Here is a 14,488-nt window from a genome sequence, read left to right as displayed (position 1 = left end):
GACCAATGCTCGGGAGGAGAGGTGAGTCCCACAGCCCCCGCAGGGGCACATGCCCCCCCCCCCCACCTGCCCTCCCTGCCTTAAGCACCAACAGCCACTTCTGCCTGCCCCCCTGCGCAGGGAAATGAGGGGTGAGCCCCCTGTGCCCCCCACCTGTCTGTCTGTGTCCCGCCTGCAGGTACCAGAACCAGGTGTCCCGGCTGCGCCAGAAGCTGGAGAGGCTACGGCTGGGAGCAACGGCTGGGTAATGACCCCCCCCTTCCACATTCCTGCCCTGGCATGGCCCCCCTTTTCCCATGAATGCCACCCCTGCTCCCCAGATACCCCACCATGCCCAGGCTGGGAGGGAGGGGCAGGAGGGGATGGGTGTGCACCCCCAAATTAACACCCTTTCCCCCCCAGACCCCCCTGGCTGGCAGCTGAGCTGGTGACGAGCGAAAGCAGCTGTAACACGTCCTGTGAGGAGCTGGTGAGAGGGGAGTCAGGGCTGGTGGGTTAGAGCCGGGGGGGCTGGGAGCCAGGACTCCTGGGTTCTCTCCCTGGCTCTGGGAGGGGAGTCAGGGCTGGTGGGTTAGAGCCGGGGGGGCTGGGAGCCAGGACTCCTGGGTTCTCTCCCGGCTCTGGGAGGGGAGTGGGGGCTGGTGGGTTAGAGCAGGGGGCTGGGAGCCAGGACTCCTGGGTTCTCTCCCTGGCTCTGGGAGGGCAGCGGGGGCTGGTGGGTTAGAGCAGGGGGGGCTGGGAGCCAGGACTCCTGGGTCCTGTCCCAGGGGTCTCAGTGTTTGTCTTCTGTTCCCCCCAGGCAGGGGAGGGGCTGGGGCCGGGGCCCAGGGGCAGCTCATCTCCTGGGAGAGGAGGAGAAATGGAGGATGAAGGACCAGGTAAGAGGGGCAGACCAGTGAGCCCCCTTGTCGTCCCCCCCCACATGCTGTCAGCACCCCCTGCTGGCCCCCTTTCTCCCAGCCGGGTTTTCACCCAAATTGTCCTCCCCGCCCCTTTGTTGTTCCAGACCCGGCGCCTGGTCTTGCTGCGGAGCTGGACAGAGATGCCCCCTAAGTGGCTGCACCGGGGCCGCCCTGTTCCTGGGACCATTGTGAGGGGAAGGGGTCTGGCTCCAGGCCCAGCCAGTGCCCCCCCTGCATAGATTCTCCCCCCCCCCCCATGGCTCATTAACCTGGCCCTTGTATGCAAATGATGTCTTGTGCTGATGTCTACATTTAAATATGCATTGTGCTTATTTGCATAAATGCTGCCTTTCCCCTGGAGAGGCAGCCTGGTGTGTACCCCCACCCCCACTGGGGGCGCTCTAGCCCTGCAGAGCCACTCTCTATGGTTGTGGGGCCACTCTATGCCTGGGGGAGGCTACGCTCTAGCCCAGAGCTCACTGGTCAGGGGCCTAGTGCAGTCCTCCAAGCTTCTTGGCATAGAGATGTGGGCTAGAGTGGCTCCCTGAGCTGCATCTCCGTGGTGATGAGGCTACAGGCTAACCCCTGCAGAGTCCTCCAGGAGTGTGACCATAGAGTCCCTGCTAGAGTGTCACCACCCATGGACACTTACTATAGAAATATAGATGAGGGGGGGCACGAGCTATACTCTAGGCACAGTCTCTATGGCTAGTCCCAGAGCCAGGGTGGCAGCCTAGAGTGGGGGCTGAAGCCAGGGCCGCTCTAGCCGCAGTGTTAGGACTCCATGGTTAGTGCCCAGGAGTGACCATAGAGAGGGAGCCTTTGCCCCACTCTAGCCAGCACAGGGCATGCGGTTGGGGCTCTATGGCCTTTCAGGGAGGGGTACGCTCTACATGGGGGGGGCTTAGTCCTCCAGGACATAGGGAGGAGCCCAGAGACCTTCCTGCCCCTGCACTGCTCTAGCTCCTACCTGGAGCCGTCCTCTGTGGTGGAGACGCGCCCACCTCTGGGGTGGGTGACCCGGGGCCCCCTCGCCCGGCGCAGAGACATGCCCACCTCTGGGGTGGCTGGCGCCCCGGTCTGAGACACAAACAACCCGACACCAGTTGATATTTTCTTTACTTGTCCCAGTGCTCTGAGAGCCCCCCCCGACGGCTATAGCGCAACTGCCACAAAAACCTGAAATCCCCAACGCCCAGCACGAGCATCCGCAGGCCCCCCCCCAGAGGGGGCGCCAGGTCCTGATTCCACCCTCACCAGGCAGGGGTCCCTACAGCAGATATGGGAGGCAGGGACCCCCCCAGAATGAAAACAGGTGTAAAAGTCCACAGATCGATGAACAGGGGCCATGGGTGTCTAAGCAGCAATAATGCCCAGAGAGGAGTCCAGTGCTTTTCACTGGGGGGGCCGTGGGGGGAGCAGCTTTCCCCTGGAGTAGGGGGGTTACCCCTTCCAGAGCTCAGGAGAGGAGCCATGGTTAAAATCTTGGGGGTTCGGGAAGAAAAGGAGACCCCCCAAGTTAATGACATTTAAAAGCCAGACCTGGGTTCTGGGGGCCCCCCTGTACAGCAGTGAGATTGGGAGGCTTTAGTGGGGGCCCCCTCATGGGGGGGCAACACAGCATAAAAAGCCCAAACAGACACAGTTAAAATCTCCCCCCCCCCCTCCATCCAGAGCCAGGCCCCAGCTCTGCTATGGGGAGGGAGGTCAGCTGCCCAGCTCCCTCCCCCGCCCTCAGAAATGGTCATCGTCCTGGTCATCCTTGACTTCCCCCTTGAGCCGCAGGCGGGCGAAATCCTCGAAGACAATGTCGTCGTCCTGGCCATAGCTGAGGGATGGGACGGACGTAGGGTTAAGGAGGGGGGCTGCTCCCTGGCCCCACCCCCCAACCAGCCTGCGTGAGGCTGCCCCCAGACCCCCAACTGTGGGACCCACTGGGGGTGGGGACTGGTCCCTGCCCCAATCTAGGACCCCACCCCACTGCTGCTCTGGGGATACATCCCTCTTACCCCCATTTATTGGGGCAGCCGCCAATACAGCTGCCCTAGTCCCTCCCCACGGGCCCCTCCCCGACACCGGGGTGTGGCTGGGCGCAGCTAGGGGGGCTCCCTGGGCAGTGGAGGGACATGGGGGGGCTCTTACTGGGTTTCAAATTCGATGAGGTTGGTGTCGACGGGCACGTCCATCTCTGGGACAACTGGAGGGAGGGGAGAAAAAAAAAATTAAATCCTCCCTGCCAGGCACCCTGGTACCTCTCACCCGGCGCCGAGACGCGCCCACCTCTGGGGCGGGGCGGCCGGGGACCCCTCGCCCGGAGCCGAGATGCGCCCACCTGTGGGGCGGGGCGGCCGGTGACACGGGCTCTGTTTAAGCCTTACCTGACTGGGGCCGTGCCAGTGCGAACTCCTCGCGGGGCTCAGGGTGCATTAGGACGAAGGGCAGCTCCACGGACACGTCACTGCGGGGAGAGGAGCGCGAAGGGGACAGTGAGAGGGGGGCGGGGATGAGGGGAAACCGGGCGGGGGGGGGGAACGGGACATGTGACCAGGTACTTACCCCCCCCGTGAGACAACCAGCTTCACCTTCACACGGTACGAGACCAGAATCCCCAGCACCTCCTTGTTCGCCCCCTCCTTGACTCTGAAACAGAGCTTGGGGTCAGAATGCGCCCACCTCTGGGGCGGGGTGGCCGGTGACAGGGGGACCCCTCGCCCAGCGCCGAGATGCAGCCACCTCTGGGGCGGGGTGGCCGGTGACAGGGGGACCCCTCGCCCAGCGCCGAGATGCAGCCACCTCTGGGGCGGGGTGGCCGGTGACAGGGGGACCCCTCGCCCGGTGCTGACACGGGGACCTGGTGATGGGCCCAGGGGATGGGTGTAGACCCCCCCCGAGCGCCCCTCACATGGTGCTGGAGGCCAGGTTGGTGTCCTCGTGTTTGAGTTTCCCGTCCAGCGCCAGGCCCCGCTTCTCCCGGTTCTGGCTCAGCAGCGGCGTCAGGGTGTAAACCCGGCAGAACGTGGAGCTGGCCGACACCTGGTCACTGGGCACAGAGCGGGCAGCGAGTGAGCGGGCGGGTCCCCAACTAGCCAGGGACCTCCCCATGCAACCCCCAGCCCCTCCCTGCACCCCCGGCCAGGGAACCCCCATGCAATCCCCAGCCCCTGCCTGCACGCCTGGCCAGAGAACCCCCCCATGCAACCCCCGGCCTTCTTCCTGCACTGCCAGCCAGGGACCCCCCCCATGCAACCCCCAGCCCCTCCCTGCACCCCCGGCCAGGGAACCCCCATGCAACCCCCAGCCCCTCCCTGCACCCCCGGCCAGGGAACCCCCCCATGCAACCCCCGGCCCCTCCCTGCACTACCAGCCAGGGACACCCCCCAAATGGCCAGGTTGTTCCTCCGCTCTACCCCAGGGACCCCCCAGTGCAGCCCCAGCTCTGCACCCACCCCGTATCTCTGATGGGGGGGAGCTGAGGTGGGGGGCTGGGGGGGGTCACTCACTCTTGCTCGGTCTGGGCCACCGGACACTTGTACTGGGCCGTACTGAAGAGACAGATGTCTGCGTATTGCCGCACTGCGGGGAGGAAGGGGGGGGAATCAGACTCGAGGGGGGGCACAGGCAGTCCCCCCCCCCGACACACTGCCCTCCCTGGCACAGGGCCGTATGCACCCCCTGCACTGGGGAGGGTATCCCCCCCACTCCCCCCACCACACGCCTCCCCCGCGTTGGGTGCCCCCCTACGTACAATCCACCCCCTGCCCCCCCGGGACGCACCCGAGACTTTGATCTTCTTCACGCTCTTGCTGGAGTTGTTCGTCACGTGCACGTTCACGCTGATGGGCTCCCCGTGGTAATAGAGCTGGGGGGGCACACCGGGGGGATCAGTGTGAGGCTCCCCCCAGTACCTCCCCCCACGTCAGGGACCCATGGCCTCCCCCTGCCCACATCCCATCCCCTAGATCCAGCTCCTCGTGCCCCCCGCAGCCCCCCACATCCCTTCCCCCAGATCTCCCCCACGTCCCATCCCCCGGATCCAGCTTCCCGTGCCCCCCCACATCCCTTCACCCAGATTCCCCCCACGTCCCATCCCCCAGATCCAGCTCCCCGCACCCCCCCCCAGCCCCCCACCTCCTTGTCCAGCGAGGCTTCCAGGTGCAGGGACCGGTCCGACATGAGGAAGTGCCGGGTGGTCTCGGCCATGGGCTGGGGGCCGGGCTTTTCGGGCGCATACTGCACCTTCCGGATCACCAACCGCACCGAGTTCCTGGGGGGAGGGGAGTCAGAGCCCGCCAGGACGCCTGGGTTCTCTCCCCGGCTCGGGGAGGGGAGTGGGGGGCTGGTGGGTTAGAGCAGGGGGGCAGGGAGCCAGGACTCCTGGGTTCTCTCCCCGGCTCTGGGAGAGGAGCGGGGACTGGTGGGTTAGAGCTGAGGGGCAGGGAGCCAGGACTCCTGGGTTCTCTGCCTGGCTCTGGGAGGGGAGTGGGGGCTGGTGGGTTAGAGCAGGGGGGCTGGGAGCCAGGACTCCTGGGTTCTCTGCCTGGCTCTGGGAGGGGAGTGGGGGCTGGTGGGTTAGAGCAGGGGGCTGGGAGCCAGGACTCCTGGGTTCTCTCCCTGGCTCTGGGAGGGGAGTGGGGGCTGGTGGGTTAGAGCAGGGGGGCAGGGAGCCAGGACTCCTGGGTTCTCTCCCTGGCTCTGGGAGGGGAGGGGGTGTCGCTCGCTGCCCGTCTGCAGCCTCGGCTGTGCGCGGGGGGCTCACCCTGGGGTCTCCGGTACCTTTTGTGAATCTTTTCTTCCAGGGATTTGGCACAGAAAGCTCGGATCTCAAAATCGACCCCGCAAGCCTGAGATTGTGGGAAAGACCCCATGAGCCCGGCGCCCCTCCCTCCTGACCCGCAGCCCCCCCAAGCCCTGCCGGTGCCCCTTGCTCCAGACCCACAGCCCCCTGCTAGTCCAGCCCTGCCCCCCCCAAGCCCTGCCGGTGCCCCTTGCTCCTGACCTGCAGCCCCTGCTAACGCAGCCCTGCCGGCGCCCCTCATTCCCGACCCGCAGCCCCCCCCAGCCCTGCCGGCGCCCCTCACTCCCGAGCCCCCCGTCCGTACCTTGCCCGTGTCCTCTGGGCCGGGCTGTAGCGTCACAGAGCAGGGCAGGTTCTGTGGGATCTGAGAGACAGGGTGTATTAAATGGGGTTCCCCGGTGTGCGGGGGGGGGGTCTCACCGTGCAGACGAAGGGGGCATCGGGGGGAGTTAGGGGACCCGGGGGGTCTCCCCGTGCGGGCGAAGGGGGTGTCGGGGGAGTTAGGGGACCCGGGGGTCTCACCGTGCAGGTGAAGGGCGCGTGGGGAGAGTTAGGGGACCGGGGGGGTCTCGCCGTGCAGACGAAGGGGGCGTCGGGGGAGTTTGGGGACCGGGAGGGGTCTCCCCGTGAAGGCGAAGGGGGCGTGGGGGGAGTTAGAGGACCCGGGGGTCTCACCATGCAGGCAAAAGGGGCGTGGGGGGAGTTAGGGGACCGGGGGGGTCTCCCCATGCAGGCGAAGGGGGCGTGGGGGGAGTTAGGAGACCGGGGGGGGTCTCCCCTTGCGGGCGAAGGGGGCGTGGGGGGAGTTAGGAGACCGGGGGGGTCTCCCCTTGCGGGCGAAGGGGGAGTCGGGGGAGTTTGGAGACCGGGGGGGTCTCCCCTTGCGGGCGAAGGGGGAGTCGGGGGAGTTTGGGGACCGGGGGGTCTCCCCGTGCGGACGAAGGGGGAGTCGGGGGAGTTTGGGGACCGGGGGGGTCTCCCCGTGCGGACGAAGGGGGTGTGGGGGGAGTTAAGAGACCGGGGGGGGTCTCCCCGTGCGGGCGAAGGGCGCGTGGGGGGAGTTTGGGGACCGGGGGGGTCTCCCCGTGCGGACGAAGGGGGAGTCGGGGGAGTTTGGGGACCGGGGGGGTCTCCTCGTGCGGGCGAAGGGGGCGTGGGGGGAGTTAGGGGACCGGGGGGGGTCTCCCCATGCGGGCGAAGGGGGCGTCGGGGGAGTTAGGGGACCCGGGGGTCTCACCGTGCAGGCGAAGGGCGCGTGGGGGGAGTTTGGGGACCGGGGGGGTCTCCCCGTGCGGACGAAGGGGGAGTCGGGGGAGTTTGGGGACCGGGGGGGTCTCCTCGTGCGGGCGAAGGGGGCGTGGGGGGAGTTAGGGGACCGGGGGGGTCTCCCCGTGCGGGCGAAGGGGGCGTCGGGGGAGTTAGGGGACCCGGGGGTCTCACCGTGCAGGCGAAGGGCGTGTGGGGGGAGTTTGGGGACCAGGGGGGTCTCCCCGTGCGGACGAAGGGGGCGTGGGGGGAGTTTGGGGACCGGGGGGGTCTCCCCGTGCGGGCGAAGGGCGCGTGGGGGGAGTTTGGGGACCGGGGGGGTCTCCCCGTGCGGACGAAGGGGGAGTTGGGGGAGTTTAGGGACCGGGGGGGGTCTCCCCATGCGGGCGAAGGGGGCGTCGGGGGAGTTAGGGGACCCGGGGGTCTCACCGTGCAGGCGAAGGGCGCGTGGGGGGAGTTTGGGGACCAGGGGGGTCTCCTCGTGCGGACGAAGGGGGCGTGGGGGGAGTTAGGAGACCGGGTGGGGTTTCCCCTTGCGGGCGAAGGGGGAGTCGGGGGAGTTTGGGGACCGGGGGGGTCTCCCCGTGCGGACGAAGGGGGAGTCGGGGGAGTTTGGGGACCGGGGGGGTCTCCCCGTGCGGGCGAAGGGGGCGTGGGGGGAGTTAGGGGACCGGGGGGGGGGTCTCACCGTGAAGGCGAAGGGGTGGGCCTGGGGCCCCAGCTTGCGCAGCAGCCGCTCCTGCAGGCGGGTGGGGGGGCGCCGTTCCTCGGGCAGGGGGGGCACGGCCTGGCGGGTGGCCGAGAACAGATCCTTCCGGAACGACAGGCCCAGCACGTCCAAGTCCTCGCGCCCGTAGCGGAAGGCGCAGGTCAGCGTCACAAACACTGTGGGGGGGGGGACAAGGGGGGTGAGGGGCGGGGCCTCGGCCAGCTCCGCCCCCCACCGCCGCAGTCTCTTCCATCTCTCCCGGGGAAGCCGGTGCAGACCCCGCCCTCGCTTTTCTTCCCCTTTTGCGACCCGAGAGGGGGCGAGCGGAGCCGCTCGCGGGATTCGCGGGGAGGGTGCCCCACGGACGTCTAGGGAGCCGACGGGGCGTTTTTACTGCTGGGGGGATTCTGCGCCATGGCGCGTGCGCAGAGTTCGTGTCCCCCGCAGTTTTCTTCGCTTCCCTGCAGCGGAACGACTTCCTGACGGGGAAGCCGCATGAGCCGACACGTGACCCTCTCCAGCCGTATGCTTTGGGGGCCCACAGCAGGCGGCAGAGAGGCAAGTCACTGTGGGGCAGGAGGCGGGCCTGGGAAAGACCCGGCAGGCAGCTCCAACCCTGGGCTGCTGTCCCAGCTGGGCTGGGGAGGACGGGACTTCCTCTTCCCTTGCACAGCATCCGGGGTGGGGTCACACCCACCCCCACATTTCTCCCCCAGCTGCAGGAAGCTCTGCAAACTCCCCTCCCGCACCGCTTCCTGCACCCATCGCATCTCAGCTGTACAGGGAGCTGCCACCCTATCCGCTCAACCCCCGTGCATCCAGACCCCCTCATACCCAGACCCTCCCGCCGAGCCTCACCCCACACACCTGGACCACCCCGATGAGCCACCCCACCACCCACACGCAGATCCCCACTGCACCAAGCCCCAACCTGCTACCCTGGATCTCCAACCCACTGAGCCCCCCACAGCCAGACCCCCTGCCAAGCTCTATCCCCCCCGACGCACACCGCTGCAGACTCCCAGGGCTGTTGCACCAAGAACCCCCCAACAAGCCCCTGGGGGTGGGGGAGGAGCTGCAGGGGATCTCCCACCTCTGTGCAGCCCCTGGCCTGTGCTCCCCAATGCCAGGCTGGAGCCTTCACACTCGTTTGCCAGATAAAAGATGCAGAACGTCATTGTTCTGCAGGGAAGCGAAAAAATCTGCGGGGGGCACAAACTCTGCGCACGCACCGTGGCACAGAATCCCCCCCGGGGAAGGTGACCTTTTCCCATGGGCATTACTTTGCTCCTGGCTCCTCTCCCACGGGACGCTGACAGCCCCCGGTGGGGAGAACAGAAATGGGGGGGGCGGGGTCTGAACGATCAGATCTGGGTCAAATGAAGGGGTGGAGCCTGGAATTCCCCCACCCCATTGGGGCAGATCCACCCTACGCCCCTTCTTACCTTTCCGATCCTTCAGGTACTCAGGGTCCACCAGCACCACGCCATCTGCATGGGAACCAGGGCGGCGGTAAGAACTGGGGCAGGACCCCACTGTCCCATAGTTATCCCCAACCCCCACCGCCTGCTCCCCCAACTTCCCCATAGCCATCCCCACCCCCATGAGCCATCCCCACCCCTACCGCCATCTCCCTCACCCCCGAGAGCTCCCCGACGCCCCTCAGCCATCCCCCCAACACCCCCCAGAGCCACCTGCCCCCCCAAACCCCAGCCCCCCACTACTCTCTAGAGCCACCCTGGCCCTCCTTTCCCCAATCGCCATAGCCAGCCCCCCCTCTGACCAGCCCTCCAACTCCCCGCCTCAACTCACCCACGGGGTCCACCCGGTCCAGGTGATCCACGAAGTCCCGCTTGCCCAGATAGACGGTGAGCTGTGGGGACAGATGGACACGGGTGGAGGGGGGGACAGACGGACATGGGGGTGGGGAGCACATGCTCCCCCCCCTTCTGCAGGGAACTGGCCCCTTCACAGCACCCCGGAAGGGGACTGGACCCAGGTTGGGGGAGGGGGTCTCCCAGCTCAAGGCTCCTCTGATGCAGGTTGCCAGAGCCCCCCCAAGTAACCCCCCAGGCCCCTGCTCCCCCCCGGTTACCTGGGTCCCCAGCTGTTTCCTGAACACCCAGAGGCCTCGGGACACCTCGCAGCGAATCCTGTCCAGCTCGAGGGGCTCCATGGCCCCGTCGACGTGCCCCCCTGCCCCCTTCCAGCACCCATTTATCTGCCGGCTCCCAACTCCCCCCCCCACACACCCGGGATTCTGCGGGGGGGGCCCCAGTGACAGGGGAAGCCAATCAGGAGGCGGGGGGAGCAGGCGCGTGGAGACCCAATGTAAACAAACCGTCGCTGGGGGGTGGGGTGGGGTTAACCCTCTGCTACTGGAGCTAACAGGGTCCGTCTCCCCGCACCAGAACCTGAGACGACACCCCCCCGTTCCCCCCCAAATACCATGGAGCAGAGACACCCCCCCAGCACACTCCCCCCTCCACACACTCTCCTGGGCCCAGCCTCCGCCGCCCCCAGGCTCTCTGTGCACAAGCCGTGCAAGGACTGAGTGCTCACTAGCGCGTGCAAGGACCCGTGCAACGCAGGGTGGGGTGGGGAGAGAACAGGATTCCTGAGTCAGCGTCTGAGGGAAGAAACGCAACAGGAAACCAAAGGGGGGAGCAACCATTTCACATACCCAGAGCCCGAGGCTGGGGGGGGGCAGGGGCTGTGGGTCGGGGGGGGGCACCGGCAGGGCTGGGGGGCAGGGGCAGGGCTGCGGAGGGGGGCCAGGGATGCGGGTCGGGGGGGCCACCGGCAGGGCTGGGGGGAGCAGGAGCTGAGGGGTTGGGAGGGGGGGCACCAGCAGGGCTGGGGGGAGCAGGAGCTGAGGGGTTGGGAGGGGGGGCACCGGGGCTGTCACTCACCTTGCAGTTGGGACTCGATTTCTTGAAGACCCTGGGGGAGGAATCGGGGGGGGGGGAGGAGACAGGTCAGAATCGACTGGTAGAACCCCCCAAAAACCCGTCCCCCGGGCTGACCTTTGACCCCTGACCCCCCCAGCAGAGGGTTATCTCAGGGGGGACCCATCCAACCCCCCCCAGCTCAGGCTTAGCTGGTTGCCATGGAAACAGGATCCAGGCCAGCTGTCACCGTAGCAACGGGAGCAGCTGGGGGGGGGGACGCTTGTTCCCCCAGGATGGGGGGCCAGAGTGACCCAGGTTCCCCCCCCCAGCAACCCCTCCCTGGTCCCCCAGATACTGGCCTGACCCCCACAGCCTATTTCCTGGGCGTGGGGCAGGGACACCCCCCACCCCAGCCCTGGGAACCCCCCCCCCCTTTGCTCCAGCCCAGAGGATGAATACTGATGGGAGGGTGGAGGCCCCCCAACTATGCCCATGGGGGGTCCCCACTCAGCCCCGTTCACAGCGGGGAGGGGGGGACAGAATGGGACTCAGGACTCTCCCCCCCACATTCGATCCTGTCTGGGGTGGGGGGGCTTCAGAGCTGGTCTCCCCCCGGTCCCCCCCAACCTCCAGGTTGCTATGGAAACTGCCAGGCCCAAGCCCTATGCAGGGGGAACAAATGAGGGGGCTGTGGGTCAGGAGTGAGGGGCACCGGCTGGGGTGGGGGGCAGGGCTGGGCTGCCAGTCGGGGTTGAGGGGCCCGCGGGGGGGGACGGGGGGCTGGCACAAGCTGGGGACACGTCTCTGACAGGACGTGGCGTTTCCTGTTTTGTTTCCTCGGCAGGATGCTGTGAGGAAGTCCCGGGGGGCGGGTGGGGACGGGACGCAGGTGACAGCTGGGGGGGATCTCCGTGCACCCCGGCACTCCAGCGTCCTGCTACTCGGCCCCGATCCTGAGCCCCCTCCACGGCCCCTGTGGGATGGGATGGAGTCAGGCCCCTCCTGACACAAGTGCCTGTACAAACAGCCGCCCCACCCCAGAGCTGGCTGCATCTCCAGGCCGGGAGCTGCTTGGGGCCACCATGGACATTGTTGGTGAAGACCACTGAGGAGGGGGCATCTGGGCTCCCCCCAACTCCCCTTCCCTCCCCTCCCTTCTTCTCCACCCCCCCCCCGGAGGCAGTTACTGTTATCCGACCGCTGCACTCTGTGGCTTTTCACTTCCTCTTTCTGACCCGCCTGGAGCCAGGAGCGTCCCCACGGCTCCCCCGGGCCCCAAAGCCCAGGGCTGGGCTGTGGGGCAGGAGTGAGGGGCACAAGCAGAGCTGGGCTAGCAGGGGGCTGTGGGGCGGGAGTGAGGGGCACAAGCAGAGCTGGGCTAGCAGGGGGCTGTGGGGCGGGAGTGAGGGGCACCAGCAGAGCTGGGGGGCAGGGCTGGGGTGGCAGGGGCTGTGGGTCGGGAGTGGGGGCACCGGCAGAGCTGGGGGGCAGGGCTGGGCTGGCAGGGGGCTGCGGGTTGGGAGTGAGGGGCACCAGCAGAGCTGGGGGGCAGGGCTGGGGTGGCAGGGGCTGTGGGTCAGGACTGAGGGGCACAAGCAGAGCTGGGGGGCAGGGCTGGGCTAGCAAGGGCTGTGGGTCAGGAGTGAGGGGTACTGGCAGAGCTGGGGGGGCAGGGCTGGGCTAGCAAGGGCTGTGGGTCAGGAGTGAGGGGTACTGGCAGAGCTGGGGGGGGCAGGGCTAGGCTATGAGGGGCTGTGGGACGGGGGGGCACCGGCAAGGCTGGGGGGGTCCCAGAGGGGTAACAGGGAGGGGCTCAGCCCCATCTCTCCTCCCCACCAACCCCTTATGGCCGGGGCAATAAACCCCAGACAATCAACGCCCTCACCAGACATCCCAGACAGGTGCCACCCGGGGACAACCCCACCCCGGCGCCCCCCAGGGCGGAGCCTTCCCCCCCCCGACTGGTTCGGGTGTGGGGGGGCACATACTATGGGCTGGGCCCCTGAACCCCTCCCAAAGGCCCTAGAGGACTCAGGTGTCCCGGACCCACGTGCCACTGTCCTGAGATGCCCCATGGAACCCAGGTGTCCGGGGCAGAGCCGGCGCCAGGGGCCGATGTCGCTGTAAATCCGGCTCCCCCCGCGAGCGCCTGGCACAGCCGGCCCCTCTCGCCCCGATCAGTTGCACGGGGGGGGAGGCTGTCTTGGTCCCCCCCAGGCCTGACCCACATCCTGGCACTAGGATTAGTCCCCCTCTCCCCCCCCCCGTGTACAGTGAACCCCGGACTCCTGGGTTCTCTCCCCGGCTCGGGGAGGGGGGGCTGGGAGCCAGGACTCCTGGGGTCCCTCTCCAGCTCTGGGAATGGGGGTGACCTGCCCACCTGCCCCTCCCCCCCGGCCCCCACCTGGTCCCCGCCTTCTCCCCCATGCCGGCTCCGGGGGGCCGCTGCACGCGCCGCGCTAGGCTCGGAGCTCGCGTCCAGGGTCCGGGCGGCAGGCAGAGGGTGCGGACCCGAGTGAAGCCATGGCCAGCCGCGGGTCACGTGGGGGGGGGACGCAGCCAATCAGGGGGCGCGCCCGGGAGGAGGTGGAAGGGGGGGAAGAGACGTGAAGAAGGGGGGCGAGCGTGTTGCTACTGCAACCTTGTGGCGAGCGAGGGGAATGACCCCCCCCGGCCCTGCATGCACCGTGTCCCCCATGCCACTGCCCCCCCGGCCCTGCATGAACCGTGCCCCCCATGCCACTGCCCCCCCGGCCCTGCATGAACCGTGCCCCCCATGCCACTGCCCCCCCGGCCCTGCATGAACCGTGCCCCCCATGCCACTGCCCCCCGGCCCTGCATGAACCGTGCCCCCCATGCCACTGCCCCCCCGGCCCTGCATGAACCGTGCCCCCCATGCCACTGTATGCACCTTACCCCCCCATGCCACTGCCCCCCCGGCCCTGCATGCATCTTACCCTCCCATGCCACTGCCCCCTGGCCCTGCATGACCCATGCCCCCCCATGCCACTGCCCCCCCGGCCCTGCATGAACCGTGACCCCCCATGCCACTGCCCCCCCGGCCCTGCATTAACCGTGCCCCCCATGCCACTGTATGCACCTTACCCCCCCATGCCACTGCCCCCCCGGCCCTGCATGAACCGTGCCCCCCATGCCACTGTATGCACCTTACCCCCCCATGCCACTGCCCCCCCCGGCCCTGCATGCATCTTACCCTCCCATGCCACTGCCCCCTGGCCCTGCATGACCCATGCCCCCCCATGCCACTGCCCCCCCGGCCCTGCATGAACCGTGCCCCCCCATGCCACTGCCCCCCGGCCCTGCATTAACCGTGCCCCCCATGCCACTGTATGCACCTTACCCCCCCATGCCACTGCCCCCCGGCCCTGCATGCACCGTGCCCCTCATGCCACTGTATGCACCTACCCCCCATGCCACTGCCCCCCGGCCCTGCATGAACCGTGCCCCCCATGCCACTGCCCCCCCGGCCCTGCATGAACCGTGCCCCCCATGCCACTGCCCCCCGGCCCTGCATGAACCGTGCCCCCCATGCCACTGCCCCCCCGGCCCTGCATGCACCGTGCCCCCCATGCCACTGCCCCCCCGGCCCTGCATGAACCGTGTCCCCCATGCCACTGCCCCCCCGGCCCTGCATGCACCGTGCCGCCCATGCCACTGTATGCACCTTACCCCCCCATGCCACTGCCCCCCCGGCCCTGCATGAACCGTGCCGCCCATGCCACTGTATGCACCTTACCCCCCCATGCCACTGCCCCCCCGGCCCTGCATGAACTGACCCCCCCATTCCACTGCCACCCCCAGCCCTGCATGCACCGTGCTCCCCCATGCCACTGCCCCCCCGGACCTGCATGACCCATGCCCCCCTATGCCACTGCCCCCCCAGCCCTGCATGAACCGTGACCCC

General features: G+C 68.2%; 1 protein-coding gene across 4 annotated transcripts; it reads right to left on the bottom strand.

Moving 5' to 3' along the window:
- Window positions 1-2,003: 2,003 nt before the first annotated feature.
- On the bottom strand, window positions 2,004-13,295 carry ARRB2 (arrestin beta 2). Of its 4 annotated transcripts, XM_038386183.1 has the most exons (15): window positions 12,968-13,295; window positions 10,585-10,615; window positions 9,485-9,545; window positions 9,118-9,162; window positions 7,652-7,848; window positions 6,002-6,061; window positions 5,676-5,743; window positions 5,031-5,166; window positions 4,677-4,761; window positions 4,403-4,475; window positions 3,805-3,942; window positions 3,459-3,542; window positions 3,281-3,360; window positions 3,045-3,099; window positions 2,004-2,730 (listed from the first exon to the last, which is right to left on the bottom strand). In XM_038386183.1, the coding sequence occupies exons 1-15, from the start codon at window positions 12,988-12,990 to the stop codon at window positions 2,637-2,639; spliced, it is 1,230 nt and encodes a 409-aa protein (XP_038242111.1). In that variant the 5' UTR covers window positions 12,991-13,295; the 3' UTR covers window positions 2,004-2,636. The 4 variants fall into 4 exon arrangements, with proteins under 4 accessions (XP_038242111.1, XP_043359642.1, XP_043359644.1 ...); XM_043503707.1 differs by lacking the exons at window positions 10,585-10,615; window positions 12,968-13,295 and adding an exon at window positions 9,768-10,291; XM_043503709.1 differs by lacking the exons at window positions 7,652-7,848; window positions 9,118-9,162; window positions 9,485-9,545; window positions 10,585-10,615; window positions 12,968-13,295 and adding an exon at window positions 6,935-6,943.
- Between the last annotated feature and the right edge of the window lie 1,193 nt (window positions 13,296-14,488).

This window comes from Dermochelys coriacea, chromosome 28 (assembly GCF_009764565.3).
Source record: "Dermochelys coriacea isolate rDerCor1 chromosome 28, rDerCor1.pri.v4, whole genome shotgun sequence".
In the NCBI taxonomy this organism is placed as follows: Eukaryota; Metazoa; Chordata; order Testudines; family Dermochelyidae; genus Dermochelys; species Dermochelys coriacea.
The sequence above is the reverse complement of the archived record's forward strand: the minus strand, read 5'-3'. Positions and strand labels throughout refer to the sequence as shown.

What these genes read in the sequence shown, in the direction of transcription:
- ARRB2 (XM_043503707.1), bottom strand. Translation starts at nt 9,848, where the DNA reads ATGGAGCCCCTCGAGCTGGACAGGATTCGCTGCGAGGTGTCCCGAGGC. An exon ending in CCCACCCCTTCGCCTTCACG is followed by an intron (nt 6,062 to 7,651) that starts GTGAGACCCCCC and finishes CCTGTCTCTCAG; the next exon opens with ATCCCACAGAACCTGCCCTG. An exon ending in CTGGTTGTCTCACGGGGGGG is followed by an intron (nt 3,361 to 3,458) that starts GTAAGTACCTGG and finishes CTCTCCCCGCAG; the next exon opens with TGACGTGTCCGTGGAGCTGC.